A 25,460-nucleotide genomic window follows, 5' to 3' on the forward strand; every position below is an offset into this window, starting at 1 on the left:
AAATATTAGGAATTTTCCTAACATGAAAATTACAACAAAAGAATGCATCTCTCAAACATTATCAATTGTTATTTTAAGCACAAAACGAAGACTTCCTTGAAAAGAACAAAACTTAATAAAAACAGTAACAAACGTCTGGGGGGCAGAGTACAGTGCTCAATACGAAAAAGTATTTTGGAGGTATCTATGACTACAGGGTATTCTTCAAAAATGCATCTTGTATAAAGAGCCCAAGTGAATTTAAGACCCCTTTTTTCTTCCCCTGTAAGTGGTTTTAAACTTGAATAACCTGTTTTTGCAGTCTTTTTAGAAATTTATCTGTATATAACATGTCTGGATACGGATACATTTTTTTGCTTAACACAGATGTCTCACAGAATTTCCTCACTATATTAACAACCTACCTGATGAGCCAAATCCACCAAGTGCAGAGCCGATAGCTGCTCCTAAAGAGCTGCTACTTCCAAAGCCAAGAGATGTACTTCCTGGTTGGCCAGGACCATGTGAAAAAAGGGAACTGCTCTGGGAGTTACTGGTCAAAGAGTTACTGCCATAAAATGAATTGGACTGTAGGCTACTATTTGTTTGCTGTTGCTGTTGTTGTGGCTGGGCACCAAGTGGCCGAAATAGACCGTTCGTGGCTCCCGCGAGATTGTTTGCTGTTCCTCCAGCTGAAGCAGCTGCAGCTGTAAAACACATGTTTTCAATCATAATTACTCTCTCAAACATTTCTGACTGAAAATGGACTATTCATATCTAAATCATATTTTCTTGAAGCCCTCTTAAACAAGCAGAAATTCACATATTAAAGGACTAAAAGAGATTTTATAGTATTACACAGTCTCAATTACCCGAGGAAAAAAATGAAGACAGCATATGTTGTAGGCTAATCAAGGCTGTAAAACTGTTAATGTAATTGAGGGAATTTTCAGTGTAAACATAAGATATTACTGTTTACTGAACTGTACTTTTATATCCAAAGTTGCATTAGCAGAGTTGCAGATAAGAGTAATTCAAAGACATCTTCAGCTACTAAAGTCAGAAGTGAGTTCTGCATAAAGAAGCTTATAGATTAATTTAACATCTCATTTTCTGACAGATTCATTTAATTAACCTGCTGTATTTTGGATTTTAATTTAGCGAATGCAATAAATATAATGGTTCAGTAAAGTAGTACCAGACCTTATCACTATAAAAAGAGAAAAAAGAAAAGAAGAGAAAAAGAGAAGAAGAAAACTAGAGACTTTTAATATAACTAATTCTCCTCTTCTGCTGTCCATTCTATAGTTTTTTTCCTTGCCACACTTTTCAAGAGAAAAGCATAGCAAGACCCAGAGCACTCCATCTTCTGCCAGGCCGAAGCAATGAAATGATGCTTCCTAGAGGACACCATTTAGGGGACTAATGAGAAGGGCATGTTATATGCATGGGGAGAGGAAAGAGGAAAATGTTCATATCTGACAAGCACCAACATTCGCAGAAACATGCCTGTATATGTATGGGGAGAGACTGTAAATTTGAATTAAGAAAGGAAAACTACATCGCTGAGAAACATCACTGTCTCTCAGAGACAAAGACTAAGGAAGAGCACGTATGGTATATCCTTCACAACTAGAAAACTTCACAGATGTGTACAGAACACATCAACAGTATCAAACAGTAATCAACCAACATTACTGTTAAGATTCAGTACAAAAGTGGAAGAAACCTCCATGCATGATCAAATACTTACCTGCTTGTGCTGCTGCAGAGCTGATTATAACAGGAGTCGAGGCCACCAATCTGACTGGTGCTCCAAGGCCAGTTCTCGCTCCAGGGCCTACTACTAAGGCACCAGTCTGATCATAATAGGCAGTGGGAGCTAGTACTTGATAGCCTAAATAACACAGAATACAAGAATTAGTAGTTCAGACTCACTCGTATAGTCAGCATTTCTTCTCTCCTTGAAATATTCTGACAACAAACTACATGGGGGAAAACAGCATTTCTGCTGTATTGACTTAGAACATCAACTGGACATAAAAAACCACCCTGTGAACATCATAAAACAGTGTGACAAAATCTTATTTAGGAATGCTCTACATAATTTTTTTTAAAACTAGAACAACAGCTATATTTAGTAGTCTAAAGTTGAATTTTATTTTCACGGTTAACAAAGTAAGTTTCTAACACCATAACAAAAAGGTACAGGAACAATGCAACTGGCCATATTTGAATCACTATCAAATCCACTTCTTTCAGCAATTTAAAATATTCTACATTTCTCTTGAACTCCTTTGTACATGGGAAAGGTACTAAAATCTGTACAATTAAAGGGATGAACTAAATGCGAGTTTGGCAATTCCATACATTACTTAGCCACCCTTAGAAGTCCATCTACAAAAACACATTGGGAAAGGAATTCTGTATATGCAGGAATACCTTGGACTAGTCAGTTTCACAATAAATAAAAAAGACTGTGATCCAACTATAATTTCATTCAGTTGACAGTTAAGAGTTAGAACGGGGGAGAAAAAGGAGGAATTTAAAAAGGAAAATGTAGGAAGGAAAACAGGATACAAGATATGAATGAAGGAAAGCAAAAGTTTCAAAGAAGAAACCAACACCAACACCCCCCCCCCCCCCTTTATTTGGGACAAGAGCAAGAGAATTAATTTTAAAGCTCTGACACTTTCTAATGAAGTAAAAGAATTGGAAAAAGAATCCCTAAAAAATAGAAGACAAGAGCTAGGATAACCTAAGAAAGGGTACTGACAATGAAAATATAATACCATCTAATTTTTAGGTTGACTATTCTTATAAAGCAATGAAACAAAACACAAAAAAATTTCAGTATTCCTCCCATGTTCAAATATATACTAATGCTATTAAGAAAAAAGTCAAGATTGCAAAAATCACACATCTATTTTTGTACATGTACCAAGATTTTGCATGCTATTTTAACTCAGTTTCCACTTATGTTCAAAACTAGGTTTGGCAGAACTCTCTCTGAAGTACACTTGGACCTGAACGAAGACCTGGGCTTCTAATTCCAGGTGAGCACCTCAATCTCCAGGCTTCTAAGTCATATTTTCTCCTCAATTTCTAAAACATCTGTGTGATCTCTTCTGCCTAGAAGTCCTGCTCCAGAAACAGAGCTGGAAACACAATCTGCCTACTGGCCTGGTGGTTATGGTACTTTGCAGGGAAGCTGGAGACACAGGTCCAAATTCTATCACGCCATGAAAATCTGGAGATATGAAGGAGACTCAGATAGTAACTGAAGAGGAATGACAAAAATCCAGATATTTAGGTCCAATTCACAGTTCTGGAGATGAACGAACGCACTATGCTCCTTATGAAAACTTGTCATTACTATCATTCCAAACCTGTTTATGCTCACTGCTCACTACCTGTTTTGCATTCCAGGTACATCTACCTTCTCTTTCCCACCAACAGCACAGGAAGACAACTGTCCTCCAAGGAGTTTGTCTGAAAGTTTGGATAAAGGCAACCAAACCAGGTTCTTACAACTGAACTGGTCAGGAAACCTTCGCTATAGGTGCCACTGCCTCTTCCACCTACAGAAGTGTGCTGTGATGTTCCCACACCTTCACCACTAACAAAGGTTGTTACACTGACAAGGTAGGGAAAGGTGACTGCTGCCTGTTTCACTGTAGTTCTGTAGAGAACACAGCACAGAATATTAGATTATTAGTGACAGAGTAGGAAAGCTCTTTATAATACCACATATGTTCCTGTATGCATTAGCAATGTTTAATTACTAGTATGTACATAATTCCTACTTTTACTTACAGCATGTTCAATTGATAATACTATGTTGGTGTCCTGCCATTTGTTACTGCTGTATCATATGAAACAACTTTTTCAGAACTCAGAATTGGCTAATACTTACCAGTATTTACTCTGTCCACCTACTCTCGTCTAATGTTCAAACCCATGGGTAATGCTATAGCTGTATAAAAAAAAGGACTGATCATACATTTACACCCTTGTGCTCATCTGAAACCAATACACAGCATCTTATATGACTTCAGGCCCACAATGTAAACAAGCCTATTTTCCAATGCAAAATAGTTGGGGGGAGAGAGGAGAAAACAAAAAACAAAACAAAACAACCAACCAAACAACCCAAAAAGATAACTTACACAGTTACACAGTATTGTGTAAATTAAATTTACTGAGATTAATACCAATAAAGTCCAATATATTAATTTTAGATCTTCTAAAATAATTGACTAGTAAGACTGCTGAACTAAAGAACAGAAGCAATTTCCACTTGCTTTTTACATTACAAAATGCCCAATTTCTCTTGTTACTTCCTTGTCACTATCTTATCTGTGATGCCACCCACAAACAGGTCATTTAAAATTTGTAATAATAAACTAGGTCATTAGCATCAAGATATTGTCCGTTGCAGAAGGTTCAAGCTATGCGTGAAAAGTGATGGGTGCTTCTGTGTTCCTAATCTCTGAAATGAATACATTCTGACCTGGAATAGAAGGCATCTCGGCTTTCTACTCAAATCTACTAAAACAAAGCAATGCATTTGTGAAATTGCCAAGACCTTGCTAAGTGAATCTGCAGCTTCAAAGGTATAAAATTATTTGCTTTGACATCAAAAACGCTATTTCAGAGAGACCATGTCAGATCAAATAACTGAAGAATGGTCCTTACAGCAAAACTTAAGACTTCTACTTTCCCTTCCTTCACTGTATTCTACAAACCTTGCACCCCACCCCAGAAAGGTGATCACAAAGATAAAAACTATTTCCCAGCCTTCTCTCTTATCAAAGATAAGATGGTGACTTGCCAGATCTCCTCTCTAATTTCCTCTCTCCTCCTGTTTCAGTTTTTATTACCTCTCCATCACATTATCATCTCCCTGTGGCCGTGCAATTTCCCCTCTGAATTAACAACTATCAAAGCTCATTTCAGTGCCTTCACATTCAAGCTTACTGTGGTCTTCCACTGCAACCAAAAAACTAAAACATACTCTGCTTCCTAATCAGTTCCTGATCACACCTTTTATTTTAGAGTTCAACTGCTCTATCTACACTTACTGTCTCCAGATCAGCGAGGAATATGAAAGTAAACAATCTGTTTTACCAGTACTGTGCTTTGCTGAAATGATTTCTACATGTCTCCAAAACCACAGACTCTGAAAACTTTCGGGACTCTTTTCACACAAACCTTAAATGTTCTTAAAGAATGAGAGGAAATCTGTTCTCTTGGCTCCTGCAGCTCATTCTTAGTGTTGCTCTTATCCATCTAGTAATTTCTTCAGTGTCTTTCACTGGATACTTCACACTCTCTTCTCACATTTTTGTATGTAATACCACAAAGCTCTGCCCAGATCTCCTACTCCCTTCCCTCTGTACAACTTCCCTTGCTGATGACACCCAAACGTATGTCAGAGTTTTTCACTTCTCTCTACTGAATTTAAGTTAACAGATGTGACACTTCTTACTGCCAACTCAATTATCTGCCCCTTTTAATGCTACCATCCTGGCACCTCTCTCCCTCGCCCATTCAGGAACATAACCTGCAAGTCACTGTAGAAACCTCTCTCTACGTAGAAAATGTACAGTTTCTCCCTTCTAGACATTCCCAAGATCCAATTACTTTCCTCTGAATACAGATCTGAAAATTTATTCAGCTCTTAATCTTCCATCTTTTCTTAAATGCTGGAAGACTTCACTCCAGTCTCCCAAGCTCACCAAAACCTGAACCACTATAACCTTTAATTTGTTCTGATGAAGATATGCACAGACTTATCTCTGCACTTGTCCTCTCACAAATCAAATCCCGAACTTACTATCCTACCAGTAAATGATTTACTTTCTATAACCATTGTAACTTTGCCAATACTTTAACTCATTGTGTCTTCCACAATTAAATTTGACTTCTATTTCATACTCCCTGGAGGCACAGAATGTATGACCCCGCTGCAGTGTCACACTTCAAATTCCTCTAGGTAATGAAAAATGCAATGCCAACAGACAGAAATTGTTGATTTTAACGTTTTAGATGTGTTTTCCAGCCAACTCCATTTACATGCCCACCTGCATGCTAGTTGCACAGTCAGTGCTAACAGCTTCACTTGCATGAATTCAACAACGCTAAGTTGCTTCTGATCTAGCCAACGCAGTCAACAAAGGCTCTGGAGGGCTGCAGCTGACCCATCATTACACATCTATGTTAGGGTAAACTGAGGAGCTCTGCAGCCTCTGTACAGCAATTGCACTAGGGAGATCTCCACTGAGCACAACGGCTCCTTAGACAACTGGGGTCACAGGTAGATTCCTAAATCTAGATGATTCAGCCACGTCCAGCTGTTGTCTGCGATGAGGACTGGTTTTATTCGTAGAAAAGAATATATACTGATCATAGTGTGACGCAGCTGGGAGAAACCTCTGTCTTTGTCTTGCACGTTTATTCAATCAGACACTGTTTTTTTAAGAATCATTGTTACTGAAAGACTTGCTAAATTAGGACTGGAAGAATTTAAAATGTAATTGCAGAACTCCAATATAAACTGTATTTCACTTTTGATTGTTTTAAAGAAACAAGACTTAACAAAAACATGAAAAGTAACCTGGATTTCAGACATTATCTCTTTGCACTTGAGATAGATATGTACCCTAAGTGCTACATGAATATACCTCCCTAAATAATGAATACAGAAATAGTTGAAATATGAAATTTGAAAAATAAAACAATCCCATAGTTGGGATAGCTCATTAATTTCAACCAACATGAAGGCTGTGGCAAGAAGAAAGCACATGAAACAATTTCAAGACAGCAGTACAGATGAGCTGAATAATATGCTCTCTTTTATTAATTTGCAGCAAAGCCAAACCACAAATATTCTCTCTATAAAGAATATTTGAAAGCTTCAAAGTCAATTTGGACCTATACTTTCTTGTAAAATATATAAGTCAATTGAAACAAGAATTTCACATATTTTCTGCTTGTTTATTACATTATGTGTGTTGTTCAGTGGTTACTACCTGGGATTCACTTAATCACATTTTGGTATCTAGATGTAATTTAGTGATTCTTCACTCAATTTCATAGTAAGTGAATAGAAGGCAGCACCTATGAAGCAAACCCCACTTTATTCTAAATCAGGTAACTAAAATATAGTCAGATGAATCAAGACTAAGAGTTCCTATTTCTCCTCATGAGCTGTAAAAGGAGCCGTAACTATCTAGCTCCAAGACAGACATCTAAAACAGTATCATGATTCCCATCTGAAATGGCTTGTATTAATTTCATCATCCTATATTCTTCTCCTTCACCTAAAAAGAGGAATCACCAGCGCTACCTATGACTCACGGCAAAACCAGCTTATGATGATTGAGAAAATAAGTGTCCTTTTTGTTTATATTTTGAGCCCCATTCCCTGTAAGAGTGTGGTCAGTAAGGTTGAAAGCCAGTTGCACGAAATTCCTATTATATAATTGTCTCAAATACGTTCACATTAATAAATTTTTTCTCTGGCCACACAGGCAAGCAGCAGATGAGATAAAGAAGCAACCTACAATGGATGCTGAATAAAAAGGTTCCTGCCCTCATGCAAAACCTCTTGGGGCTTGTGGAAGAACTAAAAAAAAAACCTTCAAGTCCAATCTTCACAGGACAGACTCTTGCATTACTGAGTTTATGTATGTGACCACTCAGTATTACTTTAAATCATCTGTTTAGAAAGGGGGCCTTTTTTGTGGCTTTTAAGAACTACCCTTGAATTAAGATAGACACTTTTCTTTTTGAAAATAATGCTCTTTTTTATGTCTTCCTGTAATGGAGCCACAAATTCAGGCTGGGTCAAGGTCTCAGACATTGATCTGACTAAAGCTAAATGCCACAGGCTCTTTACAAGGCATGGACCACTCCGCAGTCTTAGAGCTCCATCTCCAAAACAAGAACTAATAAGTAACTATAAACACACCCATACACACACCCCTAAACAACACACAAAAAGTTACAGCTATGCCTTTGAGGCTTTTGCAAAGGTGCTTACAGCATCTCTGATATGCCTCACTGTTTGCAGGCCTTCTCCACTGCTTTGGTGAGGCAGAGATACCACCTGACAGGTGCTGTGACAGTACACTTTGTTGATTCCTCATTTTAGGTGAAAGAGAAAGACGCTAAAAGCTGAAGATACTACTGCATGAGAAGAAATAAAAATAGCAGTTATAAAACAAAACAGACAAGAAAAAGACAAGAGCCAGTCATCTGTTCTGCACCTAGAGGTGTAAAATCTGCTAAGTGTGAGGCAAAGTGCACAATGCAGGCCCAAAGCATCCATCAGCAAACTCCAACTTCTACAGGTTGTGAGGTGTTTCACTGCAGTGCTGACAGAGGAGAGAACCTGTACAAGTCAAATGCATTTGCAGCTGCCATCAATGCTCTCCAACTTAACTATGTAAAATCTTAACTTTCATACTGAAGAATGCTCAAGCATACTTAAATTGTTCTTGCTCAAGTAATTGTACCAAAAACTTAAAAGTGATGCTGAATGTGAGGCTAACACATTGTGCATTTATGACATGCATACTAAGACTAAGACTAACCATTCCCCAGGTAAGTCAGAAGCCACACATGCTAAAAGGATATGAGGCTCCAAGCTTTGGAGTGCTTCCACTTTCAAGAATGTTGTGATCTTCAGAGACAATTAAACAGTAATATTCTTTTACATTTCCTAAATTTGGATTTGGAATTTTAGATTTTATTGTTACTATTATATGCCACTAGTAAAAAATTACTTAAAAAAGACAAATTGATACTTCCTGTTGCATCAGAATAACCAGACAACTCATGACCTTCTAAGGCAGCATGTAGTTGCTTCATTAGATATGAAATTATCCTGCAAAAATCTACGATAGTCCTTGCGTATATATTTGTAACAACAAATACAGAGAAAATGCTCCAAATAAAAAAATGCCAGAGGAATTTCTTGTGCTCTAAGAATTCTGTGCCACTATTTTAACTGAACAACATAAAACTATATAGAAATTAATTCTAAGCAGTTTATCATAAATATAACGGGACTTTGATAGTTAATTTATCTAACACCAATATTTTAACTTTCAGTGATTCTCTTAATCCACTGATAACATACATACCTGGCATGCCTGTAGCAAGACCCTGACCAAAAGCCAAAGCTGGATTTGCTGCTGCAGCTGCTGCAAGTGACTCTGCCTGCTGCCCTTGCTGACCCTGATTGGGAGTAAGTGGGCGCTGAGTTGCACCAGCACGCAGAACCTGGAAAAGACCAATACAACACTCTTTCCTTAAAAGGTAAGAAAACAAGCCCATTATATGCTAAAAAAGGCCTAGAACAGTTGCTTTGCATACTCGATGTCATTTAGCTCTGAATTTAATTTTGAAAATACTTCACCTTATCGGTTTCAAGGATAGCTACATACAGAGAATAAAGGCATAAATTACTTTGCTGACAAATGTGACAATAAAGTATCTGCTCTGGACAAGAGTTCATACATGTTTCATCAATGGTAATGAGTATAAAGTAAGGAAGAAAATCTGTATGAGCAATACATTTATGATCTGCATTATTCATTAATTGAATGCCTGTCCTTCCCTGATAAATGCATTTGTTTACATTATTTTCAGGCAACTGAATGATGTAAGTCTGAATACTTCAGAGCTTGTAGTAACTCATCTAAATAACATTATGCTGCCAACACTGCTGTAAAAAATGCACCCACTAAGTTTTAAGAAGTCACATAACACTCCATCACCATGCAACACAGGCTTATTTTATTACATTCTGACAGCATATCTCTGGGAATCTGACTGAAAAGCAATCTAAATTCTTGGAGCTACTTTATTCCTCTTTGTTAACATAGTATTTTCCAGGTCAAAAATGAGAGAAATACAATTTACAATATATCCCCACAACACACCTTACATGTGATTTGCATAAATTCAGTATTAATATAGAGAAAGGGAAAAAAAAAAACCACTGGAGAGATGATACACATTCAGGTATCAATGAAGTTCACTGATAGCAATCAGTGGGAGGAAAGATCCACCTGAATATTAAAACAGTGATGAAGCTACTGTGGAACTTCATGGTAACTCCAAAGTGAATTCTCATCTTAAATTTTTAAGAATGGCATTGAAATTAACCATATTGCTAATAAAAAAAGAAAAATTTACATTCATTCAAGCATAAGATCATTATAAGATTTGGGTTCTTCCTTTGTGGAAAAAGGCCATTTGTTTATACTTAAAGATCATATAATGGCTTTAAAAACGCATCCAGAGTAACAACAGAAAATTAGCATTTCTTTTAAAGTTACTTAAACACATGTAAATTTAAACAAGTTCTTGTAACAATTGCTTAATCTTGACTTACCCAGGCAAAAATAAAATATGGCACCTGGTGATGTTGTAATACTATTACTCCATCACAGAAAAATATGCAGGGGAATCCTCCTTTCTCATGAAGCAACAAAACTACTGATAACACATTTATTTCCCTACTTTTTAAAGACACAAAGAAAAACGCGTAACATTCAGTTTTCCAGCTAATAAAAACACCAATCAATTTTTCCCCAAGCTTAGACAAATATCCTCCTAATTACTGAAACATCTCTTTTCATCCCCTTACGTTAGCTTTCTATATTAGTTTTTAACTTTACATTGATTTTTTAATAACTGTACACGCAGCATTACCTAGACATAAACATGACATCACAGTGACCTGGATAAAAGGAACTATTTAAAATGGTTTTTATTTTAAAAATTGGGACTGCAAATTAAGTTGAATATTTAATATACAGTAAGTGAATTTTTAAAGACAATGATAATCAGTAATGTAAGGAAATTCATTTATTGGATACAACATCATCTGAATTACATCACATTTTCTAGAAGCTGATCTTTATATACTGAAAATGTTAAGGTAAGGCTTTAAATGCATATCTCCTTTTTATGAAGGACATACCGGTTGCTGTCCCTGTTGTGCCTGTGAAGCTGCTTGCTGATTTGCTGTGGTATTTGCTGCTGCAGCTTGCTGTTGAAATAAATTGGCTGGATACACCCCCCATGGAACACCATAATACTGAGGTGGAACCACAGCAGGACCTAAAAACAGAAAACATGATTATTCCAGCTATTGCAGCTAGTTAAAACAATTGTCTATATTGTTTGTAGCATCCCTCATTAATCTATGTTCTAAATGTCAAAACAGAAATCAGTATTAAAAAGAAATTAATTCCTGTATTAACCAAAATGATAAATGAACACAAGTGGGTTAATTTAAAGGATTCACATCAAACCACACCTTCTTTATGAAAAAATGAATACCCTTGTGAGACTCAGATTACAAAGAAAAAACTTCAAGTAACCAAAGCTTGTATATCAAAGAACGCTCAAAATCAGTTGCCAGGGTTGGAAAAAAGATTTCAAAACATCACAGAATGAACCAAATTCATCCTCCTGATAGTGATAGACCGAGACTTTGATCATCTGTTGTTCTTCCTTTCTGTATGCTTCTTTTGGTTATAAACACAACTACTGCCTCTGCCTCCCCTGACTATGTCACACTCCTCAGAGTGGGCATTTACCTCTTCCAGTCTATTGATAAAGAACATATAGAAGAATGAGCTCTCCGTATCACTGTATTGTAAAAATAATGCATTATGTATACAGATATTTTAGTTCTTTCTACTGCCTCTCCTGTGAAACTACCAACTGGAGATACAGGAGTTTTTCCAAAATGTTATGCTCAGATCTGAGCACTAGCTGGAACTTGAATACTCAGTAGTGTTTCACAGAGGTATCTATTAATTTTAAGAGTTTTTCCTGGGCTTGGGGTTTATCTGTTGTCTGAGCCTGTTGGCACGCTGGAAACCATCTTTATTCTCATGCTCACTGGGAATGAGAAAACCTGGAATTAGAAAATTAATGCACCGAATAAAAACATAGAAGGAAAGGCTGTGTCGTGTTTTGAAAATAATACATACTACTACTGTCAGATGAAACCTTATTAAGGATAAACATTTTTAGAACAGAAGAAACCTAACTGTTGCATATAAAAGTCCAATGGAAATAAATACTTGGAGTTTGGATATAACAGAAATTGAATCCCTTTACATTTTAGTGAAAATTGTCAAAAACGCAGTATTCATTTTCCTACAAGCCCCTCCTTCCTAAAAACACATTTACAGAGAATAAACAGGATGGATTTCAGATTTTTTCTAAGTTCGTTCAATAAAATTATCAAGATAGACACTATAAAGTGTTCGGTTACCTGCTAGGGTAGCTGCTGCAGCCAATCCAGCTGCAGTGTATGGGTCAGTACCTGGAGGAGCAGCACTGATAATGTATGGGTTTGGCACAAAAGCAGCTGGAGCCAAGCCTGCTGAGAATACGCCTGCTACAGTAATAAACAGAGTTTAATTATAGCTAACATACTTAGCAAGCATGATCATATTCAAACCAATCAAATCACAAAGCATATCTGTTAAAATCAGAACTGCTTGTTCTTTGGAATTTTCTAAGAGCAGGTACACCATTACAGAAACCAACACTTCCACACCTTCTCACCAGTCCTTTCTTACTAATCCCAAGGCCTAACAGCTTTGTTTTGCTGGATCTAGAGAATCCAAGAAAATTTATCTTCTATGTATCTATCTACCTTTATATAGAAGGGATTATTCAGAGTGGAATTTAGATAGTTAAAGTTGGGCAAGGTAAAAGTTACACTGATCTTACAACTAAATCTGTATCAGGCAAATCATCTATTGTCTTAAGTGAATCAGCAGATAGAATGAATCACCTGCCAGAGATACAAATCCCTTTTTACTGACAACAGGTAAAAAAAAAAAAAAAATCTAACCACATAGTTTAAAACAGATACTTGGCTTTTAAACAGCCAGTTATGAGATGCTGATCTTATTTTCATGAATCCAAATTTGATAAGGACTGTAATGGAAGGAGACAACCGAAGAAACTCAGTCATCAAACCAAGCATCGCTACCCAGAGTTTCCCCTGTCAGTCAGGTCCACATACTTTCTCCAACACCGAGGCAGCAACTAGTCCAGCAAGCACAGCACATCAAATTATGTTCCTCCTTCCAAATAGGAGGCTTCTTGCTAAATTTCTATCAATATGCATATCAGAGCAGACTGCACTTCAAAGGAGCAATATACAACTGCAGTTTAGAAGTCAAAAGGCAGAAGAGAGGACTTGTGAACTCACACAAACCATCCACCACACTCCCAGCTCTAAGGCTGTACTAGTCAACTACGTAACACTCAAGAGCTGACACTTTTAAACCCCAGCTATAGGCTGCTAATCGCTGTCTCAACAGACCTCACAGTTTACCTAAACAAGCAGGTGGGAAAACTTAATTGTCACCGTATCACGGGAGAACACGGACACATCCGTTTGGAGATGCTGTTTCCTATTTCTGCCTGCTCTTCTGATCCTGAGAACTTTTTCCCCTTAAAGAAGGAAATAGGTGCATACATCTCGATAGCCTCACGGTGGAGAATGGGAAGGGCAGGAATCCTTAAACCTGTCCTACAGCGTCAGGATTTGAGAAGCTCCCTTCCTTGAATAAGGAACTGCTTCCATGTGCATTCCAACCTCCCTCACCCTAAACACACAGCTTCCCCACAGAGGCAGACAAAACTGATGCCACTGAAATATATCCTCCTTGTTCAGTTGATAGCACATTAAGAAATTTATGCATTTAATTCACTCAATTACTTTAAAGGGGCAGGAAAAAAATGCTTGCTAAAGAATTAATTCCATCACCAAGGCACCTGCAAGGATAAAGAGCTACTTGTTTAAAGTTGCCATTAACAAGGAAAAATAAATTAACACAAAAGTTTAATTTCAAAATCCTACTATACAGTGTTTTTTAACTGGATTACTGAAAATACTAGACTGCAGCAGAATAACAGAATTGCATATTTTTTGTTATTTTAGTAAATAAAGCTAGTGTTTTCTATCACTACTTACAGCAGAAAAGCTTTTTTACTTTTTCTCCCATCAAAATTCAACTATTGTGCTACACAAGCAAAAATCATTTTTATTTCCTTGTACACAACTGTTCAAAGTAGGTAAAAAGTTTACACCACAGAAAACTCTCCAAGGACAGGACAGTCTTATGTAGTCATTCTGAGCAGTCTTCAGGAGAACTGATAAAATGGGTCAATTGATCAGTACCTGAATTAGAATGCTGGGGGTAAAACTGAAAGACTATATCCCAGAAACACACCCGCTTTTGCCAGGAATGCCTACTGGACTTTACAAAAACCTCACCTATGTGTGGCTGCTGAGCTGCAGCCAGTGCGTATTGCTGCTGCTGGGCTGCTGTTAACTGTTGAACAGTCAGAGCATTAGTCCTCTGGAAAAGCTATCGGAAAAGAAAAAAAAGATGAATTTCAGTTTTCAAAAGTCAGGGCTACAATATACTGGGATTTACTTAAAACAACAAAAAAAAAAGATTTTAAACCAATCTTCTATCCTAATAAGCTATTAAACTAGAAAATTATGCACCATTATTCTCCCAGATTAAATACACATTTATTTGCCTTTGACTAAGTCACAGACAAACCAAAATTAAATGCATTATGTACTTAAATAACCAATTACCAAAGAGGGTAACGCACAACTTAAAGGACCAATCTGACATGTTTTTAAGTCCAGTACTAACCTGCTGCTGAGAATTGTAGTCAAAAAGTCCTACAGTAGCTCCTGAAGAGTCCATTTGTACCTGATTGCCAGGATAGTCAAACTGTAGAGAATCAAGACCAACTTGTTCCATGGCATCTAGATTCTGATTTTCTGGATTTGAAAACTCTTCTACCAGAGGCTTGTGGGCTGTAGGATTAGGAAGTGGACCTAATCCTTCTGTGGTGCTGGGATTGGGGCCCAAGCGTTCAGCTACTTCTGTTGGGGAGGCTTGTCGACTTCCAGGGGTACGACTGTTCAGAAAAAATTCAAGATAGACTCCTCAGTCTTAAATAGAGCTGTCCATGGACAGAGTACAGCATTTCTATTTTAAAAGGATCTCTGAACTCAGAGACTTTACAAAGGGAAGTGACAGACTGACTTTTAACCAGCATGCATTGATGGCTCAAAATGAAGGAGACATTTCATTTCAAAGCATAATTGTATTTATTTTTTAAAACTTTAAGACTATACAGCTCTTCAAATCACTGTGAGAAAAAAAAAAACCTCTTTGAGGCTGTTTTGAGTGAAATAAAGTAAACTGTGGTCACCTGTAACTTTTGGGATGGTTCTTTATTGCATTTTGGGAGTGACAGGATTATTAGAAAACTCACTGAGAGGTAGTTAAGAAAAAAGGAAATTGTTAAGTGCATCTCGTGCCAAAGGAGAGAAAAAGACAATAAAACTTAAACTGCAAAAGACACACATACAACATAGCAAGTATTTTTCACGTATCAAAAGCAAAGAATACATATTTTTACCTTAAATAAAATGGACTAATAACTGCCTCATTTAGCATTTGACTAAACCATTTAATTTTCTATGCAACTCATTTGATAGACTACACTATACCAGATGATTGGTCAGGGAAAAAAAAAAATGTTCCTAATATAATCCCACTGATTCCATCTCAGTTTCCTTAAGAATAAATATAGACAGTTGTTCCTGAAGAAACCTTTAGGATGGAGCAAAACGTAGGTGTTTGATTTCTGTTGACAGTAAGACAGAGATATGGAGCTAGGAATCATTTACTATGCCAAACTCCTGAAAGTTCAGTTTCCAAATATGAAGGGCTGGTGGTGATTGAGATGTAGATAGATACACTTCCACGTCGCTAGGTGCATTAGTGTTTCAATTCCATCAGAGGGGATGAAAATCTAGCCAATACTACTGACAGAGCCTAGAAAGCAACTCAACTGACTAGTCACTAGGTATTTACTTTAGGGTAAAAGCTGAATTGTCTCATCATCACTGGTAGTACTGACTACATCCCCACTGACTACAGGGAACTTCTGTGCACCTATGAACACCTACAGGCAAATAACTGAAGTGAGATAACAGATTCACATCCTGAACAGATTCCAAACCCTGTATCTGGTTAGATTTAGGGTACCATAATTTGGAGTGGTACCTCACTTTCTGTGTCAGGCCACATTGTTTAGACTACCAATTTCTACTGTCAAAAATTTAAGTCAGCTACTAGGCAGGAGCTGTGTGAGAGAATCTATGATCCCTTAACAGCATTACTGTGTTGGCAGAACTTGATAATTATATATTATTTCTCAGAAAATGTACAGTTAAGTTTGTATTATTTGTGAAAACTGGGATCAAATGCAAAATGTTATCTTGCAAGAAGAAACTATGTTTATTCCAGCAGTATGCTGCCAGACCAGTACTGCTAATTCCAGGACAGAGACACAGCCTTAGTACTACCTGTTCACTTCCCTCTTCAGGGCTCCAAAGTTGAAGTATCTGTTTCTCACTGAAGAACAAGATTAATGCAAAGAAGTCTGATAGTACTTAAGTATTTGCTGAAACCGGGTCTAAAAGCTGTATAGCTAGAAAGCAATCTTTTATTAAGTTTATTCAACAACACTGTATGATTATTACTTTGAACAAAATACTTCAAAGATAAAGCAGTTACACTAGATTTTTTTTAAATGTAGTAATTAACCTCATGACGATCATCTGTAACATACTTGCTACCAACCAAGCATCCTAGCTAGAAACCACGTCTTGATCAATGTACAAAACTTGAGTTTGAAGTCATTTAGTATTCCTTATTTTTCCCAAATGACATACGGTATCAACAAAGCAAAGAAGAAAAGGAAAAAATGCAGTTATTTCAGTATATATTTTAGTTTTTAAAAGCTGTAAGTACAGTAAAAATACAAAGAGGAGGACAGGACAAAGTTTCTTTGTTAATACTTATTTTACCTACTATAAGTTGCTCCTTATATTGGTGCTGTTCTGTTGCTATAGTTAAAGTTGTGTCAATACTTCAATTATAAACCTCTGTTTGGAGGGTTTTATACCACCATTGTATACGGCCCATTTAAATTAGATGGCCTTTTTTTTTTTTTTTTTTGAGAGGTTTACTGGCTTTGGATGCTTTTTTGCACTTGTGTATTTTTTAATAATTTCTCTCTGATACAAAAAGTACTTCGCAAGCAACTATTTAAAAATTGAAATAGATACTGGTAAAGAAAAGCAGTACAAAATTTATTCTGCATTTTCTGCATATAATAATGAAGGTTACTTTGTTTATTGTGCATATTGCAGCATGCATCCGAAAGGAGTTAATTTGAACTTTCTAATATGGTTGGTATTATATTATTTTCAATAACCATTTTGAAAAATAGACTTGAATCCTTTCTTAGCCTCAGGTAAATACATTTTTTACAGGGTAGGAAATACTTACGTATGGGATTGAAACATGCATTTTAATATACTTGTTCAATTATGAACTAATGAAACCATAACTATTCGGTTATGTTCATCACATTAATACAAATTTATGAGCAGCACTCTAGTTTTCTGATCTTGTTAAATCTTCTGTATGACAATTACAAATGCACCACAGTCATTTAAAACCAAAGATTAGTCCTTTAAAAATTCCCAATTTAAAACGCAGATTAGTATTAAGAAAAAAAACAGGCTCATGTGTTGTCATATAGGATTCACAGTTCAAAAGCTTGAGCTTGGTCCAATTTTTTTTCCCCTAAGAAAACAACCAAACCACACCACCATTCTATATTATGAAAAGGTGACATTTAACTGTGTGAATAGGGAAATACATTCTTTCTCCTTAGTCAAATAAAAGTTTTCTATAAAGACTTTTGTGGGGAAATAATTGTATTAGGCTGTGGTATCCACTAGCAAATTAAAAGGAAAATTAAAATTCTGTAGGACTTGCTCTCCACAACAACAATCAGATGAAAAAGTTAGAGTATTAACAAGAAGCAGAGAGAGAAAGGAATTTAGTTTGAAATTAAAAGGGTTAAAATTTTCATCCCTCTTTAATTCACCACATTTTGTAGACACCCATCTACTTTGAATAATTACTATAATAAGATGAATTTGTCTCATGAGAAGTGACACACACACTAATGACATTCTAAGAAACATGTGGCACACTGGGAAAGGGCGGACATGAGGTAGGAAGAATCAGTCTGCAGCTGGGTAATGTTTAAAGCTGACACACAAACCAGAACACTAATAATGCCCTTAGGAGACATGCTCATCTTCTTGAGAAACAGTTAAAAGCTTACTTAAAATCTTTGCAATCGGCATCCATTCCATTTGGCAAACCTCTGCCATTTATTTTAGTAACATCCTCATCATCTCCTTGTTTAAGATCTCTGTTTTTGTCCTCCTCAAATGGAGAAGCCTTGCCTTTCTGATCTCCTTTCTCAGGTCCATCTGTTTCAGCATCTCTAGTGCCCTGAGGAAAAAGAATCTGTTTGATTCTGAATATTGAACAAAACACAATAGGAACACCACAAGGTGACCTAATTCTACACTACAGTGCATGTAAACAATACAAACAGTTTGTTTTCAATGAAATTGCATTTGGTGGGTAACTTGCTCATCAAGTTTCAACCACATGCAATTAATAACTGCCAAAATGTGAAAAGGAATGCCAAGATTTATAATGGAAGAGCTAACTCAACCTTAACTATAGCGGTGCTGTTAAAGCAGTAACACTTCAAATTAGATAAAGTGTATTTTATACAGTTAAAACATCTACTACAAAACAATCCCGTATGGAAACACAGAATATGAAGATCTAGAATAAAGCCCATCACACATTTTAAATTAAGCTATTTACAATCTTTTTCCTATCTTAGGAAAGTACTTTTAAGACAGCTATTTAGTCAAGTTTCCCAAACCACTTCCCTCTTTGGCCCCCTCCAACCAAGGAAGACAGACAGACAGCAACTACATATTTCCTTCTAAAGAGAAGAGTTAAAAAACTGAAAACGGACAAATGGAGTAGAAAATATAACCATGTAAGACAGTAAGATCACAGTAGGGTAACTAGGCAGGCTTAACACAATGCATTACTTACAAAAGCTCCTTTCCTAAACCGGGAATCCAATTTATCAGCTGGAGAGGAACTTAACACATATTCTACCATGCTCACTCCAAGGCCACCACTTTCTGATCGTGGAGACAATACAGCATTTACTTCACTGTTTCCATGAAAACCCTGTCCAGGCTTTCTCTGTACCATAATAGGTTGGGACATAGAATGGTCTGTTAAAAACAAATAAATAAAACTATTGTATTTTTTAAAATACAACTCACAATGTTTTTGCATTTCATTACAGAGGCAATATTAAACAAGACCAAAATTAAATTAAATAAAAAATTCCAAATGCCAGTTTTGAAAAGTGTTATTGGCACACAACAATCAGTACAGAATACATTTTCACAATTAAAGGAAAACTGAATTTAATACACAATTTAAATTCATGTTAGTTTGAAATAACATTTAGTAAACATGACTGATTTTTCAATACATATACATCCAACACTTACGAGGAGCTCCCCATGCAGTCTCTCTCCACTCATCACCAAGGAATATCCCTTTTTGTCCATCTTTTGCTGAATCATCAGGTTCCCAAAACTTTTTGGCAGGTAAAAGCTGTTCCAAAGAACAAATGGTTTTATTTAAAAATATACTTACAAATGGGCAAAAAACAGCAATATTAAGAGAATATACAAGTAATACATTTTAGATACCAATGTTAGCTTGTCCTTGGTTTGAGTGAGGGGTGCGGTTTTTTGGAAGCAGGTAGAGTGGGGGAGTTACAGCAGTGGCCCCCTGTGAGAAGCTTCTCGAAGCTCCCCCTGCTCCAAGTCAGCTCCACCTCTGCACCAAGGCCAAGACAATCAGCTGCGCCTCTGTGATAATGTATTAAAGAAGGGACCTGGTGAGGAGGAGTCGGACTTGTGAGGAGGAGTTGTGGCGGCTGCGTGAACACCAAGGTCAGTGGAGAAATGAAGAAAGGATGGGGGGAGGTGTGCTGGAGCAGAGACTCCCCCTGTATCCTGTGGTGAGACAGCAGGGAGGCTCCCCCTGCCACCCATGAAGATCTACAGTGGAGCAGACACTGATTTATGGCCTGTGAGGGGCCTCATACGGATATTTAAGGTGACTCTTCCCGAAGGAGGCCAGGATACTGTGGGAAGAAGCAGCCCCCACTGTTGTAGTTCAGAGCTGGGAGGATTGCAGCATGCGGGGGTGTCCTACACCGGAGCATCTCAAGAAGGGCTGCAGCCGTGGGAGGGACTTCAGTTGGAGAAAGTTGGTGCCCCACGTCAGAGCAGTGTAAGGAAATGATGTGGTCCGTAGGAGGGACTCATGTCAGAGAAAGTTTGTGGAGGACTATCTCCTGTGAGAGGGGGACAACTATGGAGCACAGGAAACAAGTTCCAGAAGCTCTTCCCACCAAAGATGGAAGAAGTGGCAGCACTGACTGCACCCCCCATTCCCTGCCCCTGCGCCACTGGCGGGAGGAGGTAGAGATATTGGGAGCAGAGCTGAGCCTGGGAAGAAGGGAGGGGTGGGGGGAAGGTGTTCTCAAGATGTGGCAATGCTTCTCATTGTCCTACTCTGTTAAGTCTTGTTGTCAGTGTCTAAAAACCTATGTTCTTTTTTTTCTTCCCCTAATGAACCTGCCTTTTGCCTGTGACCATAATGGGTGATTTGCCCCTCTTGGTCCTATCTTGAATCCCAACCTTTGGCCTATATCCCCTCTTCTCAGCACTGCTGGGAAAGGAGGGAGTGAATGGCTAGGTGGTGCTCAGTTGCCTTCTCAGCTCAAACCACGACACAGCTTTACATAAGGAAGCACGCATTGCCAAGGAATAATTATAAACTCTTAAAAGTTATGTTCTGTTACTGAAGCTAATGCTGTATAAAGAAATTGCTCAGATGACTCACAACAAGACTGAGATTCGGAAGTTATGAGATACAGAATATAGAAGCAGTTGTGAAAAAAGCTAATCAAATTAATCTCTGTATTAAACCATGTCAATCCTCTCAGAAACTTTTAACTAACACTGTCTTCTTTCCATGTTGGCTCAGAATCTTGGTCTTTAACTAATACTATCATGATAATCAGAAACAGCAGCAGTTCATTGTAAAGTTCTGTTCACTTAGAAATGCATCATGTTCTGAATTTTAGAACGTGACTAACACACATGGCGGCAAGTCAGCTCCTTTAGACCATAGGGATCTGCTGGTTACAAATCTGTGACGTTCAAATTTGAAGTTCTACCAATGATTTCATTTAGCTGTGCGATATTTTTTCATTACTACTCTAAAGCAGAAAGTTCCAAGTTAGATCAGTATCACTTCTTGTACTGTTTTCAAGGACAGAAGACTTAGTGCAACATGACAGAAGTACTGCACAAACAAAAATACCTCAAATGTCAGCATCCTTTTTACTTCTGCTACTTATACTTTATTCCTCTAACTTTTCCCATTGGTACCAGTACAACTGCCAAACCCTGCATATCACATTTTCTCTTGAACGTGTAATTAAAAACCTGTTTTCTCAAACTATGTATTACATACTTTACAAGGTCCATCAACTAAAACTACGGTAAAAACAACTTGCAAAAAAAAAAAAAAAATAGGGAAGAGCTCTGAAGACATCCAAATGTAACCTGATACAGCTTTGTTAAAAAAAAAAAAACAAAACAAAACAACAAAAAAAAAAAAAAAAAAAACAACCAAACAAACAAACAAAAAAACCCCATACATTCTGGAGCTTTGATTCTCCTGTTATTTAAGTGACTTAAAAACCCTTCCGAACTTCACAGCTGCTTAGTATGAGCCTGGATTAAACTATTATACAAGAGTATGTTTTTAGTTATTTCTTAATATAGCATTGAAAGAGCTTATGAAAACAGCTTAAAGAAGGGGAAAAGATTGCCATTAGCATGCCACAATATTAATGCTGAAACAAAGGTGACAAGAGCTCCTCTGGAGTAACCTTAAGGATTGTTGATTGCTGGTTTTCTGTGCTGCCCAGAGCTCTCACCAGGAACAGAGTATTTTGACTAGCTAACGTACTAGAATTCCTGGGTTCCTTATAGAAATTCATTAACAAAGAAGGATTCAGAGTGGAGGAAGATGAACAGTCAAAGCTCAGCAAAACTACAGGACAGTATTAAACCTGCAAGAGTGTTACACTTTTATGACCTGTCCTGACAGAGACATCCACTTTCTCAGTGCATGGAAAGATCACCAGGTGTCAACCAAACATACTTCGGCAGCACCAGGGTATTAGGTTTACCCCAAATTTAAGGGGTAAAGTTAGCCATCAGACGACAGAGAAATAGATTAATGGAATTTTACAACTACAACTCAACTAAAAGCAAAATATTATAAATTTTAGATCAACCTATGCAATCTACTCATCCTTTTTAGCTTTCTATCGTACCAAGTTTGCAATACTACTTATTTTTCACTTTGTAGGACAGTGGTACAACAGAAAGTAAGCATTTCATGGTATCTATAAAACCTTGGTTTTGAGAAAGAGAATCATATTTCATTTTAAACACAGTCTGAGACAATTTCAAATATGTGTCCAGCTGAGAGATGAGAGTTAAGAAAAATACAGAAGTGAAGGTGTCACAGACTAAGACAATCTTGTCAGAATAAAACAGATCAACTACTACCTTGAGTGTCAAAAAATCAGCATCACCTTAAAGTATGCTTACCCTGAAATTAGTAAATTCCACTATCAGACAGGTGTTCAGAAAACACAATTTTAAGAATATGCAAATTTAGAAAACACACTGCAATACTGGTTTTGATTTTAAAACTCATTTGCAGGTTTTTTTATCAGAGGGAAAAAACCCATCCACTGGTAGAAAGCAACAACAGTACTCGCTGCAAAAGTACAGGCTGTTTCCAGAGGATTTTGTTGTAGTTTATGGGGGATTTTTTGCTATTGTTTGGGGTTGTTTTTTTTAACCTTTGCTTTTGTTTGTTGCTTGTGGTTTGTTTTTTTTTTGTTTGTTTGTTTGTTTGTTTTGTTTTTGTTTAAACTACATACTCTCAAATTCCAAACAGATATATTCAACTGTTTGCAGTCTTCACCTACGCTGGTAGACAATGAATACAGAATATCCTTAACACAAAACACAATGCATCATCTATACAAGAAGCTAAATTTAAACTGTATCCTATTGAAGATCAAAGATTCACAGAGATTTTCATTAAAATTTGTATACAATAAAAATGATCCTCAAATAATTTAAACAAATTGAACTTTTTTAAAGTTCGTAACTTTGCACCTCCCTGAGGGCCAGTGATTTATATTTATTTTTTAGTTGTTTTTGACAGATGATGGATATGACACACACTATGCTCTTTTTAAAGTGATGGTTTAGCTATTGGATTCCCATATAGCCCTAGCAGCTGTGAACTATTTCATTATGGAACTCAAAAAAAAAAAGAGTACTTTTCAGGAAAACAAAACAGCGTGCTCCTCTTTAACAGACAAGAAAAATCCTCCACTTGATTACTTCTAATGAAAAAGACTTAGTCAAGAAGTCACCACAAATTAATACAAGTGGCTAAAATCATTGTTGCTTTGCCCTTTGATAACATGCACTTTGCTCAGTATTTCCTCCATTTAATACAATAAAAAAAGAAACTTTACAAAGATACATGCAATCCTAATTCAAAATAATGGAGAAGATTGCTGTATTTCTTACTAAACTCTTCCAAGAGTACACTAAAAAGTGTCTTTTTCAGTATCAGTACTGATCCCTGTTATGCCTCTGCCAGATGAACAAAGCCCTTTTCTATGCATAGATAATAACCAATTATGCTAAAGCTGCCTCTTAACCAGCTCTCTGGTAGGTAACTGCACAGTCTCGATTACTGGCTCTTGAATTAAGGATTTCATTATTTTATTTAAGATCAGAAGTTACTCCTACAGAGCCTTCTAAAATTTCTCCAAATGAAGTTTTGACCCCAGAAACGGATGTATTGTCCCTAAAATGAAACTGGTGTGTGCTTTGGCCTTGTAAGTTTCTAGACTAGATGTTATCAAGAAAGATTTAGTTTTGCATTTTGTTAGGCAATTAATTTTATGTATGCCTGTATTAGGTCACACCAAAGGTCCTGAAGCCCACTATGCTGGCCCTGAAATAGCAAACAACAGATGCTTGGAGAAGAGAAATAGCACCATGTGTCAGTATTTCTTCAGAATATTATCATGACCTTAACGGTCACGATAGCTTTTGGGAGCTGGAGCCAGAAGCATCATCTGTGTTTAACCAATTTAACAGCTAAAATTTTAGGAGACATTTAGAGAAAGACGCCTGCAATACAGCAGATCTCTTGCTAATAAAACTTTAGTCTGTTTCTTTACAGAATAAATTAACAAAGAATTGCAAGACAGAAACAGATCAAGGAAACTGTACATCTGGCTCATGTTATGCTGTCCTATTCCTGATACTGATTGATACCAGGCTCCATCTGGATGCAGCTCAGATGGATAGCTTAACAGAAAGATTTCCAGTACAGATTATTTCCACAATGTGTTATGGATTCACAGAATGGTTTAGATTGGAAGGGACCTTAAAGATCATCTAGTTCCAACCCCCCCTACCATGGGCAGGGACACCTTCCACTAGACCAGGTTGCTCAAAGCCCCGTCCAACCTGGCCTTGAACCCTTCCAGGGAGGGGGCAGCCACAGCTTCTCTGGGGAACCTGTGCCAGTGTCTCACCACCCACACAGGGAAGAACTTCTTCCTTAGAGCTCACCTAAATCTATACTTTTTCAGTTTAAAACTGTTAACCCTCATCCTATCCCTACACTCCCTGATAGAGTCCCTCCCTAGCTTTCCTGTGGGTACCCATTGAGTACTGGAAGGCCCCTGTAAGCTCTCTCTGGAGCCTTCTCTTCTCCAGGCTGAACAACCCCAACTCTCTCAGCCTGTCCTCATAGGGGAGGTGCTCCAGTCCCCTGATTGTCTTTGTGGTCTCCCCTCTGGACCCACTCAAGCAGGTCCACGTGCTTCTTATACTGGGGGCCCCAGAGCTGGACACAGCACTGCAGAGGGGGAGAATCCCCTCCCTCTACCTGCTGGCCAAATTTCTCTTGATGCAGCCTAGGACACAGTTGGCTTTCTGCGCTGCGAGCACACATTGCTGGCTCACAGTCTGTTTTCCATCCACTAATACCCCCAAGTCCTTCTCCACAGGGCTGCTCTCAATCCACTCCTCTTCCAGCCTGTATTTGTGCTTGGCATTGCCTCGATGTATATGCAAGGCCTTGCACTTGGCCTTGTTGAACTTGAGGTTTGCACGCCAAGGTCCCTCTGGATGGCATCCCCTTCCCTCCGTGTCACCGCACCACACAGCTCAGTGCTGTTGGCAAACTTGCTGAGGGTGCACTCAAGCCCACCGTCCATGTCTACAACAA

General features: G+C 37.5%; 1 protein-coding gene across 7 annotated transcripts in view; it reads right to left on the reverse strand.

The window, feature by feature from the left end:
* Positions 1-25,460, reverse strand: part of PUM2 (pumilio RNA binding family member 2) — a 72,937-nt gene that overhangs the window by 22,490 nt on the left and 24,987 nt on the right. For 5 of the 7 annotated variants that reach the window (XM_042803673.1, XM_042803671.1, XM_042803675.1 and 2 more), the window contains exons 3-12: positions 19,544-19,649; positions 19,071-19,258; positions 18,271-18,443; positions 14,703-14,973; positions 14,309-14,402; positions 12,287-12,412; positions 10,979-11,118; positions 9,132-9,270; positions 1,733-1,876; positions 405-686 (exon numbers count right to left, since the gene is read on the reverse strand). In XM_042803673.1, the coding sequence (XP_042659607.1) occupies positions 405-686; positions 1,733-1,876; positions 9,132-9,270; positions 10,979-11,118; positions 12,287-12,412; positions 14,309-14,402; positions 14,703-14,973; positions 18,271-18,443; positions 19,071-19,258; positions 19,544-19,649 (1,663 nt within the window). The remainder of the gene's footprint in view (positions 1-404; positions 687-1,732; positions 1,877-9,131; positions 9,271-10,978; positions 11,119-12,286; positions 12,413-14,308; positions 14,403-14,702; positions 14,974-18,270; positions 18,444-19,070; positions 19,259-19,543; positions 19,650-25,460) is intronic. The other 2 variants (XM_042803672.1, XM_042803674.1) reach the window with 1 other exon arrangement.

This window comes from Tyto alba, unplaced genomic scaffold (assembly GCF_018691265.1).
Source record: "Tyto alba isolate M040663 unplaced genomic scaffold, T.alba_DEE_v4.0 Super-Scaffold_40, whole genome shotgun sequence".
NCBI classification, from domain to species: domain Eukaryota; kingdom Metazoa; phylum Chordata; class Aves; order Strigiformes; family Tytonidae; genus Tyto; species Tyto alba.